The sequence below is a fragment of the Conger conger genome, chromosome 1 (genome assembly GCF_963514075.1).
Source record: "Conger conger chromosome 1, fConCon1.1, whole genome shotgun sequence".
Taxonomy (NCBI): domain Eukaryota; kingdom Metazoa; phylum Chordata; class Actinopteri; order Anguilliformes; family Congridae; genus Conger; species Conger conger.
The window spans coordinates 57133216-57150917 of NC_083760.1; the positions used below are offsets into that span (position 1 = coordinate 57133216).

The window sequence follows — 17702 nt, forward strand, 5'->3', positions numbered from 1 at the left end:
GCACCAGAGCCTCAGCTGCCTGAAGCTCTCTCTCCCTCTCTCACTCTCTCCTTTCTGCCACGGCACCCATGGCCTGGAACTCATTAGCTCCAGACGTTGGGGACGGGGCCCAGAGTCCTGGTTACACTGCAGGGAGAGCGAGGTTTGCGGCGTACCCACCAACCCCCCTCGCCACCCCCCCCCACCTCCCTGGAGATTTTTTTGTGTTTTGTTTTGGAGGAACGGTAGAAAAATTTGCCGACGTGTGCGGCCCGGTGGACCGTTTCATTTCAAGCTTGCCTCTTATTGAGCGGCACGGTTGATTTTGAGCTGGGTCCCACGTTGGCAGAGACCGACGTTTCTGCCGTTTGAGAGTCACACGCCACTTTCAGGAAAGACTGGGACACGTTTCTCAAGGAGCTGCTATTCTCTTTTCGTGATGGCGATCCTCTTTCTGACGTTCGATTTGGTTTGATTTTAATAGTGTTCATTCAACTGACAACATAAGTATGGAAGCATATCCGTGCCAAAATGAAAATGTGAATCATTTTTCAAGTTAATGTACTCACTTTATCTGACAATCTTAAAATGTAAAGTCATTTCATATTCAGTTTTTCTCAACATATACGACAAAACCCTGTCATAATTTAAATGAAAATGAAAAACCACATCTTAAATAACAGTTTCTTATTGTAACCGCATTATGTTTGCATTATCATTTTCACGTGGTCACGCAAAAACCATGCCAAAATTCTAATTGATAATCAAACTCAAGAGGCGTGTCGATCAAACTGTGTACGCGGAGGCTCGAATAAATGTGTGTTACTTCTGCCTCTTCCTTTCTGGTATAAATTTGCTAACATAGCTACGTTGTAATGGCTGGCTCTGCAAATACCGACCAGCGCCAAATGAGAAATTACATTAAATTGATAACTAGTTAGCCATCATTAGCATCTATATTTAGTTTATTATCCATTGTGATTTCGCTGCCGCCTGGGGCTAGATGCCTTTTATGGATCCACGGAATATGGGTAGAGGCCTGTAGCCTAGCTAGGTCCCTCTCCACCTCCGCTAATGCGTGGTGAGCGTTCTGCCACAAAATGGCTGCCGTGCAACACCCAGGTGGGAGAGCTACACATTGGTGGTGGCCATGGAGGCGAGTTTCCCCTCATCACTGTAAAGTGCTTCGAGTGTTTAGAAACATGCTATAGAAATGTAATGATCTATCTATTTAATTATACATCATATAAAAAGTACAATCACTCTCAGTCTTTCCATAGACCAGCTTTGCCCTGCACAAAAACTGATATTAGACTTAGCTAGAGATTGTGATGTGAGAAAAGCCCACAGTGAAAGGGTAGGCTATTTTGCAGATAGGGTAGGTTGCAGGAATGGTACTGTTAGTACTGTTACTGTTCTACATTTCCTGTAGATGGGTTGATTTCTCAAATAGCTAGCTAGGCTACCATTTTTATTTTAAATTTGCATAGGCCTTACACATGGGAACTTGGCTTCAGTTAACTTAAGTTAGTTATTAAGGCAAAATAACCATACGGCCCATTTGCCTGTGCAAACCCGTACATGGCATCAATAATGACAGATAGATTCTGATGGTACAATGAATCATTCGTTTTGTGGGGAGTTTTACTTCAGATAGATACTTGGAATCATAGATTCACAAAAGCAGGGAAAATACGGCAAAGGTAATTTCCTTCTCTCAGTGAAGCCTGGAAGGCAGCAGCTTGTAGAACAAGAAAATGAAATGCAACGGGGTTGGCAAACTAGCTATCAGTATCATAGATTTTCTTGGTTGGGTTTGAACCGCCTGATAACGCCCCCGTCCTTTGACTGGCAGACCTTTTGACTTAAAAAATTAAAATGCAAAGGACCGAATGCATTTTCAATGATATTTATGGCAGGGTTTTTGTGTGACCCTGTGCAAATGATAATGCAAAAGGAAACAATGCAATTTAATTTGATTTATGTCACCCATGTGCCACGAAAACATGAAAATTAAATTATATTGAGTTATAATTTGATTTTTGTCATGGATAATGTGGTTACAAATAAGAAACTTATTTAAAATGTGGTTTTTCATTTTTATTAAAATTATGACAAGGTTTTGTTGTAGAGGATGGGAAAACTGAATATAAAACAGACTTTATTTTTAACATTTACATTTTAACCCCTTTAGGACGGTGACCGTTTTTGCATTCATTCCTTTTTTCAGGGTACAATTTCCTATGGTATGGCTGGTCTTACAATTTACTATGGTAGCAGGATATACCGTTTGAAAGCATGAAATAGGGGGGTTTTGCATTTTCATTTCAATTACGAAACAGTTTTTACACATATGTAATGAAAACAAAATGTAATTGCCGATTTGCATTTTCATTTTCATTTTGGCGTGGATATTATGCTTCCATACATAAGACAACTTGGATCACAATTAAATGGAAAATTGTCTTTTGATGTGCCTATAACTTAAATTTGTTTCTGATTTTTAGTTTAACGTCAATTCCCGTGTGCTAATGAGGAAACACCGTCGCAACCTTGCCCCCCCGGCAGCCAGAATGAGAACAACTGGCCTTCCTCACGCTGTGCCGTCTCTATGATCAGGATACCTTCCACAAGCTGTGCCGTCTCTATGATCAGGATACCTTCCTCAAGCTGTGCCGTCTCTATGATCAGGATACCGTGGACCATCACCAAGGTGATCAGGGACGCCTGCAGTGATCCTCAGTAGCAAGTAGCAGTAGCGATTGCACCTGATATTTTCATATGATTTCAATCAACATACAGACATTTTTCTGAGACAAAAATTGAGTCAGTTCTTCGACCTCCCTCCGCACGTGTGATTGCTTCACGGAAACGAAGAAAAATAAGTGCAATTCCATGCTGTCTGCACACAAACTGAGATACTTGGCCCAAATTATATCCCCCACAGATATTGCACTGAAAAATGAATAGTTTATGCATTAAATCATCATGGGGGGAAAGTATGCTAAATCATGGCTGAACAGAAGCAATCCAGTCTGGATCCATCCTGGAGAAATGAGTCGAACGACAGAAGTGCGTCACTGCAGTAGCCTTTGCGCCATCGCTCGGTGAATCACCATAAAATCACCATTCCTTGCCAAAGAGCATACAAATACCATACCCTGGTGCTAACTGATGTGGCTTTGTGGAGAGGTACAATTCCCACTGTTTATGCGAGGAAATAAATTGCTTTCACTTGAGCCGGTGAGCTGGTGAGTTGGCAACACGCGGCGGCCGTCTTTTAGTCAGACTTTCAGGCGGAGCTGCTTTGTCACAACCGAAGAAAATGTTCCAAGGATATCAGTCAGACCATGCTCAGCCAGCTCAAGCCATGAACTGTGCAGGCCTGAGATTTCAAATGCAGTGAATGGAGAAACACAAAACCCTGTTTATCTCTGATTGCTGAAGGACACTAAGAATTATGGTGAAATTTGTTTTCATGAGTTTATCAATGGTACAGTTCGCATATGGTAAAGATTTCTGTGTTTCTGGACAGAAATTGATTTCTATGAAGTGCTCTCATTGGTCACATGGCAAGCTTCATCATTTTGAAGTAGAGGGTCGGGGTTCTAGGGTTGCAGAAGCCAATCGGGAATTTATCAGTTATGCATGCCTGCGGTCATACACATCACAATATATAAAATTTGTATTTTATGATTGAGCTTTTTTTTTTACTGGAACACAATGGCTACCATGGAAGAAAAACAGAAGCTATTCTACATAAAAACAGTATGCAGGTTTTTTTTTTTTGTATTTAAGGATTCTTACTGAGTCTATCATCTTGGGATTAAGGATATTCTTCAGGAATGACGTATGATTAACAATCATACAGAGCACAAAGGTCTCTTCCTTGAATCCTTGAACAAACCAAGATGTATAAACAATCTGACAAAAATGAGAGCCAGTAAAAAGAGCTCTCGGTGTGACTGTTGTGGCGAGGGTGACGTGCGCTGTTTAACCCCTGCCAAGCACAATAACCAAGGACGGTGGCCTAACGTGATGCTAATTGTGTCAATATGTGCAAGAGCGGCCCACCACAGCCCTGTGTGGCAAGAAGTCTGGCGCTCAGTCTTCGGCAATTAATGCAACTTGCACACATGCTCATACACACATACACGCCATCGGGAAGTTTTCAAGCAGCAAGGAGGTAGACAGGTTCTGTTGACTGAGTGAGAAACTTTGGAAGGAATGCCAACACTCCACTGGCTACAGGTCATTTCAAATAATTAACCAGCACAGCCAGACAATTCAAGTTGGCACCCACACGTGGACTCATGCAAACCCCCTTCAATCCCTATAAGACAACCCAACCCAACCTCAAGGTCTGGGGCCTTTTGTAGCTTTGCAGGGCCCGCAGTATGCAAAGAAATGGGCTTAATGAAGCCATCTGGTAGTATTACCAGATAAACTGCCAACCTTGACCATTTTTCTGCTAAGAATACAATGCATGGTCAGGTGCTTTTGGCCTGGCATGAGCTTTAATCCCAGATTCATTAAGAAAGGTGTTAGTTATCAAGCTGTTTTGTGAAACGGGAGCGTTGGCGAGTCACCATACTGCCAGGTTGCAGTTTCAACAATCGAGGGGCAGCTGTGGTGTTACCAAGGGGAAATGAAGTGTCAAGGTCCTTAAGAGAACAACAAACGATACCTGCACGACGGGATGTCCTCCAGACAAAGCCTTGACCGCCCCCCGGCTGCCCTCGGTCTCGTAGTGGGCACGGTGGTGGGATTTAGGCTGCACCTCGATCTGAAGGCTGTACGGCCCGGAGCAGGAGGGCAGCTGCCAGTCAAGAGCAGGCAAGGAGGGGCTACCATGGAGAAAGAGAAAAAAGGGCACAGAGACATGAAAATGTGCAAATGTGCCTGTGTGTGTCTGTGTGTTTGTGTGTGTGTGAGTGTGTGTGTGTTTACGCATGTGGTATGGTTTGGATTCAAACATTTATCTTCAACTTTGACTTTTTTTTTCTTCCAGAAACCCAGTTAATTAAGATAAACTAAGTTTATCCAAAATTAAGTAGCCACATTTGCATGGGTTTCTAAGGATATGCAAAACTTTATCTCTTATGAGCTGAAAAATATCATAATCACAATGTCTATGTTATACTGTATCAAACAGTAGTGAAGAATATAGTTGAAACTATAGTTGTCCTACGGAATACCACAGAATGACCTTCAGATTATACCTCAGTGGTCAGAGAATTCCTTGTCATGCCGTGGCTGGGAAAATATATAAGAAAAACAAAGCCTCCTTAGTAAACTCTACTGTCCCGGAAATCTGTTCAACATGAACGCTCATGGAGACAAAATCTATCGCTGCTGTATCAGAGCTCCCAGTGTGTTTGTTGACCCGAAATGAACCAATTTCCCGTCTTGTTCATCACCCCTCTCAGAGCGTGACATCACTTCGGTGACAGAGGGGGATCAGCTTGCAGGCACAAGGTAATGCAATTATCCCACCAAACCTTTTCCTCTGCCTGCCTGTCACCATTACTTCCTGTTCGAGATTATCTTCATCAAACACTTGATTTCCTACAGGAAAGCATGCCAGTGGTACAACAAAACAAGAGAAAACCCAAGGAGTCAAAGCAAATACAAAAAAGCTGCGTCATGAAAAAGGTCAGTAACTGTGAGTGTGTGTGTGTGTGTGTTTGTCTGTGTGTGTGTGCGTGCGTGAGTGCGTGCGTGTCATTGTGTCCATGTCTGCATGTTTGTGGGTTCTCTTCTTAAAGAAACATGAATGCATACGTTGCTCCTCCCTGAAAATATGAATTATGACATGTTTTGATCTTCAAAGAAAGCCCTTTCTGGAAACAAACAGTGACTTAACTGTGACTGCTGCACTTGCTCTGGCCTTTGATGGTACAACAACATTACTCTGCGATAAACAAACAAGTCTAATTTTGGTGAAAAAGAACATAGGATGTAGTAAGAAAAAAAAAAAACTTTTGTGTGATTGAACTGATCTCTCCTGCCTGTGGGAACCAGAGGGCAGACCCTTAGCTGGATACAGCAGTGTCCATTAATCATGAATTGCATAAACACATTTCAGCTTCATTGTTGCTCTCAAGCATGCTGTGTCCAAATGCTGCCTCGTTATTTACAGTAGTCCCACTGTACACAGCAGCTAATCAAAACATAAATATGTTGTGTGGGTTCTGACATGGGACGATTTCATGAAAAATTTGTACTTGACTTTTCTGTTCAGCATTTTGACTTTGAGTGCGCTTCTTGATTTGTCCCAGAAAACCTCAAGTAATCAGATACACACACACACACATGTACTACATTACTTGTCAGGGACAAATCACGAAATGTGCTCAAATTCTAAAATGTTGAATTAAGCTACAGTGCAAGGCCACCCACACACTTTCCCCAAGCTATATTATATTTAGAAATTAAAGAAGATGCCTTTGGGTTTAATGCTTGGTTGAAGACTCCCTTTCTACCTACCTGATGTAAGGCTTTGGCTTGGACCAAGGGTAGGGGTGCTGTGGGACATCCAAGAACCCTCCACAGTAGTTCTCCTTCTTGAAGGGCATTCGGTGGGCCGGGTAGTCGTCCTGCCCCACCTCCCCCGGGCCGGGCTCCTCCTGGCCCGGTTCCACCTTCAGACTCATGGCGGGGCTGTGCTCCAGGCTGGTCTTGCGGGACTTCAGGGGCACGCTGTCGCTCAGGTCCGCCATGCCGTCGGTGGTGAGGGCATTAATGGCGGCCACGATGGCCGAGTTGGTGTACTGGTTGGTGTTGGCCAGCCAGGCTTCGTCGGGCACGCTGACCCTGGGAGACCCCTGCGGCGAGACGGTGGGCGAGTTCCCGGGCGAGTAGGAGGGGTGCCTGCAGGTGGGGGCCCCGTTGAAGCTGTACTTCCTCTTCCCGTTGCAGGGGGACCCGGGCCGGGAGCCTCGCGGCGGGGCCGGCCAGCTCTCGTCGGCCACGCTGGTGCGGGGGGAGCCGGAGGGCGAGTGGCGGGGGGAGCCGGCGTGGGTGCAGGAGTGGAGTGAGGAGGAGCCTTTGGGGGAGACGCAGGGCGACTGCCAGGGGGAGTTCTGGGGCGAGTTGTCGTAGTTGTAGGAGAAGCCCGACTCGTAGGACGAGGCCTCCGAGTTGCAGCTGCGGGAGGACAGGCTGCTGGCCGGGCTGAGGCAGCTGGGGTCGCGGTAGCCGTCGGCGTTGGGCAGCGTGAGCGTGACGATGGAGTTGACCCGCTTGACCATGGGGAGGGCGCTCTCCTCCATCTCGTCCTCGGGGAACTGGCCATAGGCCGTGATCTCGATGCGCGGGCTCTCCAGCGCGGGGGCCCCGTTGGGACGGAGGTTGGGGGTCAGGTAGTAGCCGGGGGCACCGCCGTTGTTGTGGAGGGCGTAGCTGTCCTGGTGGCAGGAGGACATGGGGATGATGGAGCTGGACTGCAGGTTGTGGTACTGCGTGGAGAGACAGGGGTTTCCCATGCTGATGGGCAGGGACAGAGTGACGTTGGGAGTGTAGCTGAACGCATCTGGAAGACAAAGACGGGGTGGAGGGAGGAGTGGTTATGTCGCTCTTATGAGCCTGCTATTGAACACACTGGTCATAATGTCTCCCCTAAACTTTGTCTCATGTAGAAAACAGCTCAGTTTGCCACAAAACCACATTTATGTGTGACTGGTCAAGGTCACCAGGTCGGATTTGGAAGAACAATGCACCACTTAAAATGCAAGCGCAACCTAAGCTCTTGATGCACACACACATATGCACACACACACATCCATGCTTGAAGCACACCCCAGTGAGCACACCTGACCCTGACAGTTTATAAGGCCGAGAGCTTCACTTTTGTTCTTGTTGAGTAGATTACTGGTCTCTTTCATGAAAGCGGTTAGGGTTTATGCATATTTACAAGCCGGGATTGTGATTAAACCTGAACGTTCATAGCTGGGTGGACTTGACAAGGTCGTCAGCTTCTGTCATGCTGCCAGGTGAAGACATTTTAAAGACTTTAAAGTTTTGCAACGAGCAATACATTACATCTGAAAACTGTGTTATGTGACATACTGTAAATATGTTTTTTTTAACGTAAAAACAGATCACTGTGCCAAACAGTCTTCACTCTAAATTAAGTTGTATAGTTTGATAGGTTTTCCTGCACAGATGCATATGAGATACTTTGTTTGTTCCATGGTGGTAAAAATTATTATACTGTAGATAGGAATAAAGATTCTCACTGTTTTAACAATTTTCAAATAAGGAACAGTTTAGCATAGTAGAACTTGCCAGTTCACATATAAAATGAGCCATTTTTATTGTAAATTTAAGCAACATAAATATCCTTAAATATCCTACACTGTAAATCTTTAATATGTAGGCCTTCACATTTGCACAACTCTATGTATTGACTCGTAGGCTAAAGGTATTTCACATATGAACCAAGTGTTATGAGTGATACATTATTGGTTGTATACAATTACAACGTACAATATAATATTACAGTCAGGTTATAGATTTGTTAAAAATAGAATCAAGTTCACCAACTGAAATGACTCATCCGTCACACAACACAGAACACGAATACGTGGGCAGATTATCTCAAATTAGTCAATGACAGCCAATTTCCACAACAGTCAAATGAAGGCACTATTTATTATTAAATAAAATAAAATGCTTAAAATATCATAATAATAACATGCAGAAATGTAGATGAAATCATAAAACAGTCATACTCTCATATTTAACAGTCTCCAGGTCCAATGGTTACCCCAGCATCACTTACTAGGTTACAGGTAGTATATAGAACAACTTCTGTTGCAACAGCCACTAGTAGTACTCTGTACTAGAACAGGTACAGAGACACAACATACATTTGCAAATTAGTCTGGGCTTCCAAATCACAAGCAAGAGTACTTATTCTCCCATACAATTATGGGAGAATAATTATGGGCTCAAAACCTAGCCTCCCATTACAGATGAATACACTTTTGTCCCAAAACATAAAAGACAAGAGAGTACAGGGATGCTCGGCATGAATGAACAACCTGTCGCCTTACAGCAATGTAATTCAGTAGCTCCCTCACCAGCTCCCTTTACAGACCTTGCTTGCTGGGGTCCTCTCCTCGATTGTACTCAAACAGAAAGTTAAAATCAAATTCTTCCTCTTCAGGCGACGAGGACATCTTCTGAGCCTAAACACTTGTCCGATATCACAGTGTCAGGTAAGCGGATTTGACTTCACCAGCTTGACAGAGGTGAGCGTGTGCAGTGATGGGTTCTTCCTAGAGTCCCCTCCGGGCGCAGCGCACTGATGCAACAGCTACACTACCCAGAGAGAGAGGAAGTACGGGTGCGTGGTGAGGTGCTAGGTTTCGGGGGTTTTGCGAGCCCTGTGTTCTGGCGCGGCGTGTCACTTTCTGTCACAGGCTGTCTGTGTAACACATGCGCACGCCCACATTAACGGGTTCGCTCTCCCTCTGCAACTTTTACTCGCTCGCGTTACCTTTGCAGACGTACGACTTCACATTTCCGGGTCTACAAAGGAATGAGAAAAACCACGGAAGACACCAGATGGCGAAAAGGATAAACGGTCTGAAGAACACGGAAGGAACAGGGAAAGCGCACTGCAAAGGTTATATCTGTGCAACCACTGTAATAACAGCCAGCAACTGGCACACAAAGTCACCAGAACTTTACCATCACCCAGCCATATCTGCTACAATGGCCAACACGAGGGACTCGTGTATTATATTACATCAAAACATAGTTTGAAATGTGCCTCCAGCAAACAAACATATATGCAGCACGGACGGTGTCATAAGCAGCTGACCAGTGAATCATAAATTATATCAAGCACTCATCTTTCAGCGCACCACTGCTGTGAATACGGTCCGCACTCGCACAAACAGCTGTGCGCCAGAACGCCACAGCAGACCACAACCGTACTCAAGGCTTTTCAAAAAGACATCAGCTCAGTGGCATGCCCCAGAGCTCCTTGCACGTGTCTGTGGAGTTTGTTGGCGTTGGTGAAATTGACCAAGCCAGGGGAAACCTCAGAAGTAGATGCCCGTGATGTCTGAAGTCTCAGTGAAGTTAATCATGGCCGTCTGGCTGCGGTAAGGGCTGAGCTGGCCGCAGAAAGAGAGGGAAAGAGAGGATTGGGGCTTTGGAGGGTTGGGGGGTTGGGGGGTTTGGGGGGGGGGCAAACAAATTGCTGCAGTCAGCACACTGGTAATAACGAGAGATGGTGTGTCTCCACCAGTCTTAGGAGCGCACGATTACCACTGTTTATGTCTGCTATCAATTACAAAAAACTTGCAAGTCAACATTTGCGGTGACTGAAATGAATAATACTAACCCAAGCTCCCAACCCCAAAAGAAAAAAAGAAGAAGTTCCAAATCCGCAAAGCCCGTGGCACCAGCATAGAAGCTCAGGGCCCCTTGGATAATGCCACAGTGAAGTATGTGCATCTGTGTGATGACGCGGGTAACCCTATTTATAATGTGTTCACTGAGAAAGCGCTGAACTGGGCACAGGTACAGGTCTCAATGACACACCCACTACAAAAAATGTACTCAAGGGTTGACATTTTTAAGGGTTGAAAATAAAAAACTTGTTATGCTCATGATCTTACAATCTACGTATATCTCGCATTTTTCACACTTGACAGTGAGGATAATAGCACTGACAATTATCTGGCATGACATAAAATGCTTATAACACCACATCTATAATGAGCTATTAATGGGTAACTGGCAAATACTGATGTCACACACATCGTCTACAGGATGGGTGTTTTATGCAAAGGCATTTTTTTTGGTAGGTAGCACTTTGTGCTAATTGGGTATTATTATTATTATTATTATTATTATTATTATTATTATTATTATTATTATTATTATTATAGAGCATTAACTAGAGCATTGTTATTTATTATTATAGCATTTGCATAAAACAACCCTCCTCCTGACAATGTGTATAGCATCATCAATACGAGAACATAATCTTTTTTTAATTTTAATTTATATAATCTTAACATTTCCTTGGGACTGTTAAAGGCCTAGGATTTTTTATTTATTAAAGTCCTTGAAAATAATTTTACTGATTGCAATACATTTATCATCAATCGAAAATCCTACAACTTGAAAAAATCAACTCTAACGTAATATTGGGAAGAACAGGAGGCATGGTTTAATAAACTTCTATGAAGACTACTACTTGACCACTCCTACACCTCCCTTATTAGTTTAAACGTAGCAAGTGCAGGCGCAAATGATACCGACTGTCACCAAGAAGGCTTAATTGGTCCACTTGCCACAATACTTTTATTTTTGCACCATGTACTGTTGTCAAAACACGCAAAAGAAAAGCTGTGCTAAAACCTTTGAGAAGTAGTAAAGAAGTGTAGTGCCAGCTCACAAACTCAAACATACAGAGGAGACACCTATTGGCGATTACCTGTAGGGTAGACCTCGCACTCAGAGACAGCACAGCATCATGCAAAACGAGGGTGTTAGATATTCCCCAACATATTTACTATTTAGTAATAGGCCAACGTAGCCTACATTAATCCAATTTGTATAAGAGCAATAACGCGGTTGGCTGAATGAAGACAGTCCAATGCATACAAGCGGGCTAACACCGACTAAATGAAACAACCACTAGGCAAGGAGAAGGAGTGGATTACCTTCCTCAGCAGATTTCATGTTGGTGGCGAGAGGCGCGATCAAATGCAGTCCCGTTTCGTTTCCTCCAGCTGAAGGGACGAGCGATCCGAAGTTGAACTTTGAAAAGACTTGCAAACAGCTGTTCTGCATCCAACTTACAGCAGGTCTACGCTTTAGGTGGAGACGATGATAATATACCAAATAATATTTTCAAAGCATGCTACTCATTTGTAGGAAAAATAAAAAGAAAGTGAAAAAATAAACGAAAATGTTGATGTTGTTATAAAAACCCAAACATCGGTTATGCAGACATAAACGCAAAGTAAATACCCAAAATAAAAATAAAAAATTCCAACTGTTACTGGAAGCGGTCTATTTACGCATTAAATCCAAAAGGCAACGAAAAAAACGTATTTAAATGTGAACACGAGGGACATTTGCACAGCTTCGTAAGTTAATATATGTTAAATACAGAACGGTTGTCCCCTTTTTCTTTCAGAGACGGGGAATGGTTTACTGTGTCCCGGGCGATATAGTGCTCGAGATTTCCAGAGACTCCTGCTCTACGTGACGCAGAGCTTGTCAAGAGAGCAGACGGCTTCCTTTTTAAAGCTGGAAAACACCTCCAGCTAAAAAGTACCGCCCCCAAAGCATGACGTTATTGCCTCCTTGCCAAGCTCCTCACTGGTTTGAGGACTGAACGCCTCGAGATTGCGCGAGCCGAGCCTTTCCGCCAAGGGATTCCAGCTGCAGACGTGGGATCTCAGCGGGCGGAGCGCTCAAGGCAACTTGTTTGTTTTGGAGATCGAAGAGGTTTTCCCTCGTTTTTATAGATTTGTTTGCTTGTTATGCTCTCAATATTCGATTATATAACAGTATAAAAGGTGATGTTTGTTCTGTAGTACATACACAGTCATATCTGGATGCCATTCACACCTCTGATACTGCAGGTAATGGATACGGTCAGAGCACACCAATTGTGTAAAACTCTCATTAAAAACATAATTTCGACTGTGCAATATTGGTGATAATCTTTAATGATCTGCAGCAAGCAGTTTTGAAAAAAAAAACACCGTTGTGAGCACCCATTTCAAATTATTCTGGCAAAGCTAAGAACTGAAGAATGACAATCAATGGAAATGGAAATTGACTGTCTACTCGAACAAGACAGACAAGTATTACATAAGGTAAACATCACATTAGAATATAGCTCAAAAACACCCAGGTGGTACTTCTGTTAATGTACGCTGATCTTGTTACAAGCCCCAAATGCTACGTTTGACCATTATATGGTGCATTTCTGTCATTTGAATAGTTTGAGAACTTCAGCCAATTTAACAAATCATTTGAGGAAAAGGTGAGGAAAGCAACAGTGCCCTACCCATTGAAGGATTATAATTCAGAATAATGCTGAACTGCATTAGAGGAATACTGCCTACTGCAGCAGCCCCAGGGATGTCTACAATGTGTGGCAGTTTGAATAATTTGCAATGAAAGCAACCTGGAGGTTCTGTTTGAACATTAAAAAAAGCTGCTGATTTAAAAAGATGACGAACACAGATAAATGATGATAAACAGATCTTTCAAGCCATTAAATGCTATGTAAGCATTATTTAAATGATTCATTTGCCTTGCAGATGCCCTCATATATGGGTGACTGACGTTGCATGCACACTGTGATCCGTTTATGTAGTTCTATTTTTAATGGATGGGTTGGGGCAAAGCACCAAGCTTAAATGTGCCATAGCAACATCCCACCTGGAATTTGACTCCATGTCCCTCAAGCTGAGAACCCAGAACTTGAACCATTACATCAAAGCTACCAGCCAATCTCAGACTGGGTACAGTGAGTTTAACGATTCCTTGGTGTTCCACTTTGGTTGTCCTTTTGCTTCTCGTTCTGTGATGGCAGATGCAAAGGCTAAATTGATCATCTGAGGACAAATTAAGGAAAACAACTAGTATAAAAAGTGATCAACCAGTCATGTTCTGCACGTGAAGTGTCATGTGAGTCAGCATGTCCCCAGTTATTAATTCACACGTATTCCTGTGCTTCCATGCCTATGTCATCGACGACTAGTATTCCCCAATTTCTCGACCCAACAGAAGGTTTTTCCGAGAAGGGTGATTGCCTCGGTTTTCCATAATAATACATTTCCTAAACAAAGAAATAATTCATAACGCCACATCTGGAGTGATGGAATCGCTCCACAGCATGTCTGCATAGGACATTGGAAGCACGGAACATCCTCCATTCGGAGATTTACGAGCACTCGACTCAACAAATATGTTTTCACATGAAAATCATTTATGGTTATTGTAAACAGGCATTCAACACAAGCTGAGAAATGTGTGATTGATATTGTGTTCTGTTGATTTATTTTTTACACTTCCTCCTACTCAGAACACATAAGACAAAATTATGTCAGCCATACTGCCTTTCCTCTGCCAGGTAGCTGAAGCTAAGTGGGGCTGGGCTTGGTTAGTGGTTGGATTGGAGGCCTCCTGGGAATAAGAGTTTGCTACTGGAGGTGATTGTGGTGTGCCAGTAGGGGGCAGTCAACATCTTGGGCAATATTAGAATACCATAGTGTAATCCTTTTGATGAGACAATAAACCGTGGCTCTGAGTGGTCATTAAAAATCCGATGGAACATGTCCAAATCTCAGTGTAATTATCAAAATAAATCCATGCCTATCTACCTCCACTAATGTTTGTAGTAAACTTTCTGGGGCAAATTGGCCCCTGTCAAAACAGAGGCAAGTGTGTTGTTGAGATCCTAAATCAATGAAAGCTATTCTTTCAGTATCTCTGGTGAGTAGCTTAATCTTGGTAGCCCATTTCTTATATGAAACAAATGTGAGTTTCCAAAATGACATTATTAAACAATTCCAAAACGGTATTTTCTCTATTTGTCCCAAAAACCAAACCATTCTCACTTATTCCATATTTTAAAAGTGCCATTTGGACAAATATCTAGAAAGAAATAAATCCTCATAAGGACTTTCCCCATTAGTTATACTCCAAGAATAATAGCTGCACAGACATATGGAAGAAAGAAGGTGTGAATATCGAGGCTAATACTAAATTCCGCAATGTTCCTGGATGGAAGATGGGAGGGTATTCCAACAGCCCTTGTGGGTTCATACTCGGGCTCCGGATTGGGTCGGGAATTACGGTCTGTTTTGCTGAGACATGCGGAAAGTTATTATTGGAAAAATAATGAGAGAGAGATACTGTATGAATTTGGATGAGGATCGCTGCTTTGGCCTCAAACATTCAAATTGAGAACGGTGGAATCACAGCAAGTCACTCTGACTCACAAAAGACGTATTAGCGAGTGGATGATCTCAGTGAAAATCAAGTGGACCGACGGCAACGTTTGACAAGCTATAGCTACGCCAACACATCGCTACGGGGTCACAACTGACACGATTGCACGAGTTCCACAATATGGAATAGAGAGATGTCAGAATTTCCATTAAAATCAGATTCAGAATTTCCCTAAGGCCTCCAAGTGGCTCGATCTGCTAAGACGCTCACCAGGAGCACAGACCGAGCTCGATATTTACAGCCTCGGCCATTTCGTACCCTGACCAAGACGGGGAGTCTACAGTGGTCAGGACGCAATATGGCTTCATCTTACCAGGGGTAGGAGGGCTTAGAGCGTGTCTGAGGATGTTAAATAGTCTCTGTTTAACATGTAAGTTCATCATAGGAGTGCACATGGGAGCAACACACGGTAATTCCAGATATGAGACAAATGTACTTGTTGAAATGTACAGTTTTAGCTGTATATTATATGATGTTTCACTGTTCATTTGAGAATAAGTGTAACATTTTATAATATCTATTTTATGGATGCAGTGGACACATTCCAGTGAAATAGGACTACTCTACCGAGAGAATTGCTGGGTGATTTTTTGTGTTTCTCACATGCACTTGGTGGCAAATGTCATTCACTAATGACCTGAGGTGATAGACTTGATCAGTCTAGAATTGTTAATCATGATACTTAATTGTTAATCATGATACTTAAAATAAAATAGATTTCCTTTCTGTATAATGGCATCATAAGATTTAGCTTATTTTAAGGGCAGTAAGATATTTAAATACTTTCCACAATGTGTTTATGAGTTCTGGGGATTCATATATTTTCTAGGATTGTGAAGGACCATGGGAAATGACGGGAGAAATTTGATAACATGGGACTTACACAGTTCATTGTCAGTTTTAAATTTGAATTAAACTCTGTTGAAGATTATTCAATTCTATGTATTAAAACAATCACACACACACACACACACACACACACACACACACACACACACACACACACACACACACACACACACACACGTCATCTCTATTTGTAGAAAACAATAGTTATGTAACTTTGGCACAGGAGACTATCTTATAGTTTGTTTAAAGTGCTATTGGAAAGCCCCAAGTATCACTTCTGTGAATGGTGCTCTGCATGAATGAATCTGCTGTGATTTTCTATCAATATGAAGAAAAGCAAGCTGTCCGTAAGGCAAAGGATCCTTCTGCTAAAGTCAGTGACTGTAGCACCCACTCACTTGGAACTCAGACTCAGGGGGATTTTTGACTTCTCCTTTTTTACCGTATGGCACTATTTATAGAGAAGCACGTTTCACCAGCTTAACGTTCACGATGCAGAACCGCTCTGAGCTATCTTGGGCAAGTCTGGACAACTCAGGGGAGTAAGTTTAGCAACAGTAAAAACAACTCAAGTTGAGTGATTCTACTGTTCATGTCTGATCAAGCAGCCAGGGGAAGAGTCTATCACATGGGCACTTCCCAAGAGACTAACTGCCAAACCCCCTCTAAACAGGAAGTATGCCTCCTGCTGTGGAGGGCCATCAGGTGTACAGTCCAGAAGGGGGCCCATCTGCATCAAAGGGGTGAACTCTTAGGTCACATTATGTGTGTCTGGTTCAATGCCTAGTGTGATGTCAGTAGGTGAACCACACTTCTTAATTGCCAGCTGTAAAATACACACATTTCCACTGTCAAAAAAGATTTTCAAACTACTGAACTGCCAAAATAGTGACAGGTAATTTGGTAAGCATCCTGCTTACCAAACTTCACGGACCTGTTACACAGCTTATATACATTATAGTATATCTTATTGATGACCTTGTCTGCATGACCAGATGTAGTCCTTTCCTTAGAATCTGATCCTAACACGACTCTGATGTCACTTACAGTACTGTACTTTACTCATCCTGTTAAATCAAATACTAGTATACACCTAAAACACAGTTAATTTGTCTGGAACTTTGCTCTCATGAATTAAATACTTTTAAAATTCCATCAAATAAATGTCTGTTGGTGGCAAATTAAGGGTGTAAGATTGAGAAACAAACTGCCAAAAAATATAAAATATCTGGTTAAAACAAGTAGATCAATCACAATCAGACTGCAAGGTGAGTTTGGGAATTAGATTGCAGCAAACATTTTTCTTGGATAAAGTTATAAATTGTACTATCGTCAAAAGTATATAATAGACAATCATTTGCCTGATTCCCACACAGGCCTGATTTAATTACACTGCTAATGTCAAATCAATGGGTTCATTTTATGACCCAAGCATTCTACTGCCGTGAACTTCATCGAGTGGCAGGAACATTTAAGTGATCTGAAGCTACCAGGCCTACAGACCAAATAGTTAATGTCCGCTCTGTGTTGTGTTACGGAAAATGAGTGCAGTAAAAACAAAGTTACAAGTCATTAACAAGAGCTCACCATCCTGTGATATGAACTCTGGCTTAAAAGCTAAGTAACTTTAAAAGCATACATTATTTAGGCTTGTCATGCAGGTCTCACTAAGAAATATTAGACTGTAAGCCACAAACAAGGCATGGATTCCTTTTCAAACAATGCTGTACCAATGTACCAATACCAGAGGGGGAAAAAGCGAGAGAGGAAATGTGAATTATTCATATAATTTAGTTACATGTTCCATCTATTCGGAAATTATTAATGAATGTTTATTCGATACAAGTGCTAACATAGTATTTTAGAACATT

General features: G+C 42.6%; 1 protein-coding gene across 4 annotated transcripts in view; it reads right to left on the bottom strand.

Moving 5' to 3' along the window:
• The window catches only part of nfatc1 (nuclear factor of activated T cells 1), a 196793-nt gene that overhangs the window by 67621 nt on the left and 111470 nt on the right, over window positions 1-17702 (bottom strand). Inside the window, exons 1-4 of one of the 4 annotated variants that reach the window (XM_061230286.1) lie at window positions 11670-11736; window positions 7916-7966; window positions 6469-7513; window positions 4667-4826 (exon numbers count right to left, since the gene is read on the bottom strand). In XM_061230286.1, the coding sequence (XP_061086270.1) occupies window positions 4667-4826; window positions 6469-7466 (1158 nt within the window). In that variant the 5' untranslated portion in view covers window positions 7467-7513; window positions 7916-7966; window positions 11670-11736. Of the gene's footprint in view, window positions 1-4666; window positions 4827-6468; window positions 7514-7915; window positions 7967-9065; window positions 9387-11669 lie in introns of those variants that run through there. The other 3 variants (XM_061230224.1, XM_061230257.1, XM_061230300.1) reach the window with 3 other exon arrangements.